At 39.0% G+C, this 9,570-nt stretch overlaps 1 protein-coding gene across 4 annotated transcripts in view; it reads left to right on the top strand.

Moving 5' to 3' along the window:
- Oscillin (glucosamine-6-phosphate isomerase Oscillin) overlaps positions 1–1,585 on the top strand; it is a 42,104-nt gene extending 40,519 nt beyond the window's left edge. For 3 of the 4 annotated variants that reach the window (XM_065227581.1, XM_065227583.1, XM_065227584.1), the window contains exon 3: positions 112–283. In XM_065227581.1, coding sequence (XP_065083653.1) covers positions 112–177 — 66 coding nt within the window. In that variant the 3' untranslated portion in view covers positions 178–283. Of the gene's footprint in view, positions 1–111; positions 284–1,392 lie in introns of those variants that run through there. The other variant, XM_065227585.1, reaches the window with a different exon arrangement.
- Positions 1,586–9,570: the final 7,985 nt, after the last annotated feature.

The following is a 9,570-nucleotide window of genomic DNA, read 5'->3' on the forward strand; positions in this document are numbered from 1 at the left end:
GGGTCCAAAAATCATCACAATCAACGCCAGGTGCTAATGGTTTCCGTTTTTTTCAATTTATGCACACACGCTCACCACAATCATCCAAACACAACATCCAAATATGCTCAGGCTTTGAGTAACGTCCACCACAAACTGATCGAAGAGGACTCCGCAGACGTGAGGAAGCTGAAGTGAGGGCGAAGCGTTTTGGACCAACGAACTACTTGAAAGCTCCTCTAACCTACATCCTATTTCGCTAGTTGCTAAGCCCTTCGCCGTACCCTTTGATTTGATGTGACTCGTTTTGAAACAAACTACGTATGCGGTTTATTGTGGGGTGTACGTACAATCGTTCGTATCTCCTGGAAAACCGCCACCGCCATCACCGCCTAATACCCAACCTGGTTCGAATTTCAGACGCCCAAACATCAAACGGTAAATACGACTAGGTGCTGAATATTACAATGTTACTATCGCTAGCCTGCCAAGAGAGCACATCTCTAACTCGTACGAGGCAGCAACACCCCTCAAGGTGTTGAAAATTGTCCCAGTAATAATGTTGCACTGCCACCAGAGAGGACATTTTGAACATCTTTCAAATTCAATTTCGCCTAACCACCAGCACAGCACCGCACAGCACACTTGTTCACAACATCCATCGTGCTACTCGAGTATTGCACTTGCTTCCTGTTTCTATCTGGTAGGTACGGAAGACTATACATGGCAAAGGGTAAAGGTCAACCGGATACGATTATTGTTACTAAATTTACGATTGTATGTATGTTCCTAACACTGGTGGTTCTGACCTACCCTTGGGCGTTTCTACACTTTTATGGTTTTGGTCGTTCCATGCTGAACCCTGTGTCGGTTGGATGTGATTCGAAAAAAATGTCTGCAAGAGGTCACATCCAACTGCTACACGATCTGGCGCAATTTCTACTTTCAGAAAATACAACTGTTCCATTCTATTTTCTCTCAAATCCCTTTTTCCCAAATTAAAACATGGAAACCCATGTCTCTCATTCAACTTGGTCCTGCTGCTAGGATTGCTACGTTCTCGCCTCTGCCAGTGGAGACGTTGATGATGCTACTCGGCCCAACTGATCCTTGTGTGTGTGTATGTGATGGCAGTGACCTTGTGTAGCCGTCCATCCTCCCACTCACTAACCTACCAAATAAGACGGACTTGACCTTTGCCACATCATTACCATCGTCAACGCCACCACCACATCAGAAGAAGAAACAGGAAGGAGGGAAGTGTGAGTAATTTTCAGGATAAAGTACGGGTGTGCTGCTGCGGCTGCTGCTTCGAAGCGAATCAACAAGATGAAACGTTGACATCGGCATAGTATGATTAATTAACGTCTATTCAACCGGACCTGGAACGGTCCTTCTTTTCTCTCACCGCAGAGTCTGTACGACGTCCATTCGAAGCTGATTGAAGGCACGTAAGAGAGGTTCTGGCTGCTGACGGCGACGACGACAACGACGACCGGAGGCATATGCTGCCATCTCGGGCGAGTAAACATCACCCATTTACACCTTTTTATAGTCACTCGAATCCAAAGGGTAGAATTAACTTTTATAATCTGTGTAACAGTTTAAGTTTTGTTTTTTTCCCGCTTCTGTTTGGTCTAAACCTGTATCTGAAAGCTGGTCTATGCTTTCGCTTCTCCCAGAATAAAGATGGAAGTTTATAGATTTTTAACTGACCATGTTTTGAACCGTTGGAACTGAAAAGAAAGTTGCCCTTTATTAGGTGTCGGAAAACAGCAGCATCGCTGATTTTTGCTTTGCATTAGGAAATCATCTTTTATCTAAAATAATCGGAAATTTGATGCATACATTAGGAGGGTCGGGCATCTTCAAAAGAATCTCCGCGAATTGCAAATAAAGTTCAGGGAATTTGAAAAGAGTTTAGATAACTTCGAAGAAGCACAAGGAATCTTTAAACAAAATGTTCAGTGAACTTCTCAAAAGTTCATGGAACTTCCCAAGAGTTCAGGGAACTTCCAAAAAATTCAAATAATTTCCAAAAAGTTCAGGGAAACTCCAAAAAGTTCAGGGAACTTCCAAAAAGTTCAGGGAACTTCCAAACAGTTCTGGGAACTTTTAAAAAGCTTGCTGAACTTCCAAAAAGTTCAGCGAACTTCCAAATTTTTCAGGGAACTTGCAAAAAGTTCAGGGAACTTGCAAAAAGTTTAGGGAACTTCCATAATAGTCAGGCAACTTCCAAAAATTTCAGGGAACTTCCAAAAAGTTAAGGGAACTTACAAAAACTTCAGGGAACTTCCAAAAACTTCAGGGAACTTCCCAAAAGTTCTAGGAACTTTCAAAAAGTTCAGTGAACTTCCAAAAAGTTCAAAGAACTTCCAAATAGTTCAAGAAACTTACAAAAAGTTAAGAAAACTTACAACGAGTTCAGGGAACTTCCAAAGAGTTCAGGGAACTTTCAAAAAGTTCAGAGAACTTCCAAAAAGTTCAGAGAACTTTCAAAAAGCTCAGGGAACTTCCATAAAGTTCAGGGAATTTCTATAAAGTTCAGGGAATTTCCAAAAAGTTCAGCAAACTTCCATAAAGTTCAGGAAACTTACAAAAAGTTAAGGAAACTTACAAAAAGTTCAAAAAACTTCCAAAAAGTGCAGGGAATTTCCAAAAAAGTCAGGTTACTTCCAAAAGGTCCAGGGATCTTCCAAAAAGTTCAGCGAACCTTCAAAAAGTTCAGGGAATTTCCAAAAAGTTCAGGTAACTTCCATAAAGTTCATGAAATTTCCATAAAGTTCAGGATACTTCCAAAAAGTTCAGGGAACTTCAATTAAGTTAAGGGAACTTCTAAAAAGTTCAGGTAACTTCCATAAAGTTCAGGAAATTTCCATAACATTCAGGGTGCTTCCAAAAAGTTCAGGTAACTTCCAAAAAGTTCATGGAATTTCCAAAAAGTTCAGCAAACTTCCATAAAGTTCAGGAAACTTACAAAAAGTTACGAAAACTTACAAAGTGTTCAAGAAACTTCCAAAAAGTGCAGGAAATTTCCAAAAAAATCAGGGAGCTTCCTAAAAGCTCAGGAAACCTCTAAAAAGTTCAGGGAACTTCAAAAAAGTTCAGGGAACTTCCAAAAGTTCAGGTTACTTCCAAAAGGTTCAGGGAGCTTCCAAAAAGTTCAGAGAACCTTCAAAAAGTTCTAGGAACTTTCAAAAACTTCAGTGAACTTCCAAAAAGTTCTAGGAACTTTCAAAAACTTCAGTGAACTTCCAAAAAGTTCAAAGAACGTCCAAAAAGTTCAGAAAACTTCCATAAAGTTTAGGAAACTTTCAAAAAGTTAAGGAAATTTACAAAGAGTTTGAAAAACTTCCAAAAAGTGCAGGGAATTTAAAAAAAAATCAGGGAGCTTCCTAAAAGTTCAGGGAACCTCCAAAATGTTCAGGGAACTTCAAAAAATTTCAGGGAATTTCCATAAAGTTCAGAATACTTCCAAAAAGTTCAGGGAACTTCAATTAAGTTCAAGGAACTTCCAAAAACTTCAGGAAACTTCCAAAAAGTTCTAGGAACTTTCAAAAAGTTCAAAGAACTTTCAAAAAGTTCAGGAAACGTACAAAAAGTTAAGAAAACTTACAACGTGTTAAGGGAACTTCCAAAGAGTTCAGGGTTTCAAAAAGTTCAGGGAAGTTCCATAATGTTCAGGGAACTTACAAAAAGTTAAGGGAACTTCCATAAAGTTCAGGGAATTTCCAAAAAGCTCAGCAAACTTCCATAAAGTTCAGGAAACTTACCAAAAGTTAAGGAAACTTACAAAGAGTTCAGGGAACTTCCAAAAAGTTCAGGTAACTTCCATAAAGTTCAGGAAATTTCCATAAAATTCAGGGTACTTTCAAAAAGTTCAGGGGACTTCCATTAATTTCAGGGAACTTCCAAAAAATTCAGGGAACTTCCAAAAAGTTCAGGGAACTTCCATAAAGCTCAAGGGTCTTCCAAAATGTTCAAAGATCTTCCAAAAAGTTCAGAGAACTTCCAAAGACTTCAGGGAACTTCCAAAGACTTCAGGGAACTTCCAAACAGTTCTGAGAACTTTTAAAAAGCTTGCTGAACTTCCAAAAAGTTCGGAGAACTTGCAAAAAGATAAGGGAACTTCCATAAACTTCAGACAATTTCCATAAAGTTTAGGCAACTTTCAAAAAGTTCAGCGATCTTCCAAAAAGTTCAGGGAACTTGCAAAAAGTTCAGGGAAATTCCAAAACGCTTAGAGAACTTCCATAAAGTTCAGGCAACTTCCAAAAACTCCAGTGTACTTCCTAAAAGTTCAAAGAACTTCCAAAAAGTTCAGAAAACTTACAAAAACTTCAGGGAACTTCCAAAAACTTCAGGGATTTTCCAAAAAGTTCTAGGAACTTTCAAAAAGTTCAGGTAACTTCCAAGAATCTAGGAACTTACAAAAACTTCAGGGAACTTCCAAAAAGTTCAAAGAACTTCCAAAAAGTACAGGAAACTTACAAAAAATTAAGAAAACTAACAACGAGTTCATGGAACTTTCAAAGAGTTCAGGGAATTTTAAAAAAGTTCAGGGAACTTCCAAAAAGTTCAGATAACTTCCAAAAAGTTCAGAGAAATTCCACAACTAACAACTAAAACTTCCATAAAGTTCAGGAAACTTACAAAAAGTTAAGAAAACTTACAAAGAGTTCAAGGAATTTCCAAAAAGTGCAGGGAATTTCCATCGGGGAGCTTCCTAAAAGTTCAGGGAACTTCAAAAAAGTTCAGGGAACTTCCAAAAACTTCAGGGTACTTTGAAAAGGTTCAGGGTTCTTCCAAATAGTTCAGGGAACCTTCAAAAAGTTCAGGGAACTTCCAAAAAGTTCAGGTAACTTCCATAAAGTTCAGGAAATTTCCATAACATTCAGGGTGCTTCCAAAAAGTTCAGGGAACTTCCAAAAAGTTCAGGGAATTTCCAAAAAGTTCAGGGAACTTCCAAAAAGTTCAGAGAATTTTCAAAAAGTCCAGGGAACTTCCATAAGTTCAGGGAATTTCCAAAAAGTTCAGCAAATTTCCATAAAGTGCAGGAAACTTACAAAAAGTTAAGGAAACTTACAAAGAGTTCAAGAAACTTCCAAAAAGTGCAGGAAATTTCCAAAAAAATCAGGGAGCTTCCTAAAAGTTCAGGGAACCTCCAAAAAGTTCAGGGAACTTCAAAAAAGTTCAGGGAACTTCCAAAAGTTCAGGGAACTTCCAAAAGTTCAGGTTACTTCCAAAAGGTTCAGGGAGCTTCCAAAAAGTTCGGAGAACCTTCAAAAAGTTCAGGGAAATTCTAAAAAGTTCAGGATACTTCCAAAAAGTTCAGGAAATTTCCATAAAGTTCAGGATACATCCAAAAAGTTCAGGGAACTTCAATTAAGTTCAGGGAACTTCCAAAAAATTCAGGTAGCTTCCATAAAGTTCAGGAAATTTCCATAACATTTAGGGTACTTTCAAAAAGTTCAGGGAACTTCCAAAAAGTTCAGAAAATTTCCAAAAAGTTCAAGGAACTTCCGAAAAGTTCAGGAAACTTCTAAAAATTTCAGGGAACTTCTATAAAGCTCAGGTAACTTTCATAAAGTTCAGGGAACTTCCAAAAAATTTAACTTATTTCCATATAGGTCAGGGAACTTCCGACAAGTTCAGAAGTTCCAAAAAGTTCATGGTACTTCCATAAAATTTAGGAAACTTCCAAAAAGTTCAGGGAACTTCCAAGAAAAGCTCTGGAATCTTCTAGTCACGTTATAGGAACCTCCGAAAGCTGTACAAAATTTTCAGTAATCCTACTAGTTATATCAACTTCTGTGAAAAACTCTGGATTTGCATAGGAAGGTTCAGGGGGGCTTCCGGAACACTTGAAAGCAAATTTTGATGGCAAGTTAATGCATCTTTTAAACTTATTTATAGTGGTCGATTATTGTACTATCCCAAAAAGACAAAGAGTAATCCACAAAAAACTTTCAAAGGTATGTGGTGAGATTTTCCAAATCGATTTGAAAACAGCAAATTAGTTTCTGGATTCTTCCGAATGCAAGTTTTGTTTTATTTTGTTGTATCATAGTCACTTAAACACATTTGAGGTCATTCGTTACTTGTCCGGGGATGAGGTTTGAACTCGTGACCTTTAGCATTAGGGGCATGGATGGTAACCACTACGCCGGGTCCGTTCCCCCGAGTGCAAGTTCTGCAGTGTTTCAAAAGCAAGTTCTTTAAATTTCAAGCACCAAGTTCTGGGACTGGTGGAATGTTCAGCAAACTTCCATATGTAAGTTTCGAAATTATACACTGTCCATCATTATGATAATTTTACAAGCTCAAATGTCTTGCAAAATTTCAAACTTGGAATAATAAAGGATCTTGAATAGCCCTGTAGATTTCTGCAAAAATTCTACTACTTGGAATCTGGAATATCAACATTTCACCAAAACTATATTCAGGAATGTAGTATTGTTCGACCAAATTGCATTCGTTCAAATGACCCATTTGGTATAATGACAATCGAAAAAAAAAGTGTTGTTTGGCAAAAGGCATTTAATCAAATCATCGGACATCAATTCTAACCAAATTATGAAGCTCAAGCGTTCGGGTTAGTTTCGAGTTTTGTATTGAGAGGGATACTTATTTGACTTCTAAATTACTGGATACATGTTCATGTTTCTGCAATTAGTACGATCAAAAACAATTCAGGGAATAAGTTTTGAGAACTTCCGTAGTCAACTTTGAAAGCGCTTCTGGATGGATGGATAACTTTTTAGCATTTAGGGAGAAGGAATTTCAAAGAAGTTTATGTAAATAGTTCAGGAACTTCAATAAAAGTTCAGCGAACATTACAACATGTTCAGAGAGCTTTAAAATAGTTTAAAGGAATTTGAAATATGGTTGGGCATATTGAAATAATCAGGGAACTTTATAGGAAGTTTGAGGAAATTCAAATAATGTTCAGCGATCATCGATGGATTTTCAGGAAACTTAAAAGGAATTTAGGCGACTTTAAGGGGATGCTCACCACCCAAACATACGTTTTGATTTTTCTAAAACAATTTAAAAAAGATATAAATTTTTTTCGGGGAACTTCAAAGGAAGCTCAGGGAACTTCAAAGGAAGTTCAGGGAACTTCAAAGGAAGTTCAGGGAACTTCAAAGGAAGTTCAGGGAACTTCAAAGGAAGTTCAGGGAACTTCAAAGGAAGTTCAGGGAACTTCAAAGGAAGTTCAGGGAACTTCAAAGGAAGTTCAGGGAACTTCAAAGGAAGTTCAGGGAACTTCAAAGGAAGTTCAGGGAACTTCAAAGGAAGTTCAGGGAACTTCAAAGGAAGTTCAGGGAACTTCAAAGGAAGTTCAGGGAACTTCAAAGGAAGTTCAGGGAACTTCAAAGGAAGTTCAGGGAACTTCAAAGGAAGTTCAGGGAACTTCAAAGGAAGTTCAGGGAACTTCAAAGGAAGTTCAGGGAACTTCAAAGGAAGTTCAGGGAACTTCAAAGGAAGTTCAGGGAACTTCAAAGGAAGTTCAGGGAACTTCAAAGGAAGTTCAGGGAACTTCAAAGGAAGTTCAGGGAACTTCAAAGGAAGTTCAGGGAACTTCAAAGGAAGTTCAGGGAACTTCAAAGGAAGTTCAGGGAACTTCAAAGGAAGTTCAGGGAACTTCAAAGGAAGTTCAGGGAACTTCAAAGGAAGTTCAGGGAACTTCAAAGGAAGTTCAGGGAACTTCAAAGGAAGTTCAGGGAACTTCAAAGGAAGTTCAGGGAACTTCAAAGGAAGTTCAGGGAACTTCAAAGGAAGTTCAGGGAACTTCAAAGGAAGTTCAGGGAACTTCAAAGGAAGTTCAGGGAACTTCAAAGGAAGTTCAGGGAACTTCAAAGGAAGTTCAGGGAACTTCAAAGGAAGTTCAGGGAACTTCAAAGGAAGTTCAGGGAACTTCAAAGGAAGTTCAGGGAACTTCAAAGGAAGTTCAGGGAACTTCAAAGGAAGTTCAGGGAACTTCAAAGGAAGTTCAGGGAACTTCAAAGGAAGTTCAGGGAACTTCAAAGGAAGTTCAGAGAACTTCAAAGGAAGTTCAGGGAACTTCAAAGGAAGTTCAGGGAACTTCAAAGGAAGTTCAGGGAACTTCAAAGGAAGTTCAGGGAACTTCAAAGGAAGTTCAGGGAACTTCAAAGGAAGTTCAGGGAACTTCAAAGGAAGTTCAGGGAACTTCAAAGGAAGTTCAGGGAACTTCAAAGGAAGTTCAGGGAACTTCAAAGGAAGTTCAGGGAACTTCAAAGGAAGTTCAGGGAACTTCAAAGGAAGTTCAGGGAACTTCAAAGGAAGTTCAGGGAACTTCAAAGGAAGTTCAGGGAACTTCAAAGGAAGTTCAGGGAACTTCAAAGGAAGTTCAGGGAACTTCAAAGGAAGTTCAGGGAACTTCAAAGGAAGTTCAGGGAACTTCAAAGGAAGTTCAGGGAACTTCAAAGGAAGTTCAGGGAACTTCAAAGGAAGTTCAGGGAACTTCAAAGGAAGTTCAGGGAACTTCAAAGGAAGTTCAGGGAACTTCAAAGGAAGTTCAGGGAACTTCAAAGGAAGTTCAGGGAACTTCAAAGGAAGTTCAGGGAACTTCAAAGGAAGTTCAGGGAACTTCAAAGGAAGTTCAGGGAACTTCAAAGGAAGTTCAGGGAACTTCAAAGGAAGTTCAGGGAACTTCAAAGGAAGTTCAGGGAACTTCAAAGGAAGTTCAGGGAACTTCAAAGGAAGTTCAGGGAACTTCAAAGGAAGTTAAGGGAACTTCAAAGGAAGTTCAGAGAACTTCAAAGGAAGTTCAGGGAACTTCAAAGGAAGTTCAGGGAACTTCAAAGGAAGTTCAAGGAACTTCAAAGGAAGTTCAGGGAAGTTCAAAGGAAGTTCAGGGAACTTCAAAGGAAGTTCGGGGAACTTCAAAGGAAGTTCGGGGAACTTCAAAGGAAATTCGAGTAACTTCAAAGGAAGTTCAGGAACTTCTAAAGATAGGAGATTTGAAGTAAAATCGAGTTGATATAGAACGCAAATCCAATGGACGTGGAGGTGCCTAATACATGAAGGCTAGCATAGGGATTTGTATTGATTTACGACTATCATGCACCAAACACAAAAATGCTAAAAGATTAATACTAATATGAAGTTAGTCCTTGTTAACTATTGAAAACTGTTTGCCTCCGTTTTGTCACCCATCACTCATAAACATCCAATTAGATCCTAGGTCGCTAATTTTGATGACCCCAACCGAGCTTCTTCGACCAACATTGCATGCAGGAGAAGGAAATCGACGAACCAAAACCCCCCCCCACCACCGCCGGAATGCCATAAAGCGCGCTCGTTCTAAGTGGTTTATTACTCCAATTTGGTTCTTGTTTTCGCCGCATCACGAGGACGACGCCGACGACGACGACGACGACGATGGCGAGGGTGTGCCAGCAAAATGATTTTCCTCACTAACGACCACCGACCAATTATTATGATTTTCGAGAGACCTACTGCTGCTGCAGCACTAATACCGACGAAGGGCAGGAGAAGAGCCTGCAGTTTATTTTAGGCGAGTAGTTCTAATTTGCTTCGTTTAACGTTGCCTTAGTTGAGGAA

This window comes from Ochlerotatus camptorhynchus, unplaced genomic scaffold (genome assembly GCF_037179485.1).
Source record: "Ochlerotatus camptorhynchus isolate MF236.1 unplaced genomic scaffold, CSIRO-AGI_Acam_v1.1 ptg000274l, whole genome shotgun sequence".
Lineage (NCBI taxonomy): Eukaryota > Metazoa > Arthropoda > Insecta > Diptera > Culicidae > Ochlerotatus > Ochlerotatus camptorhynchus.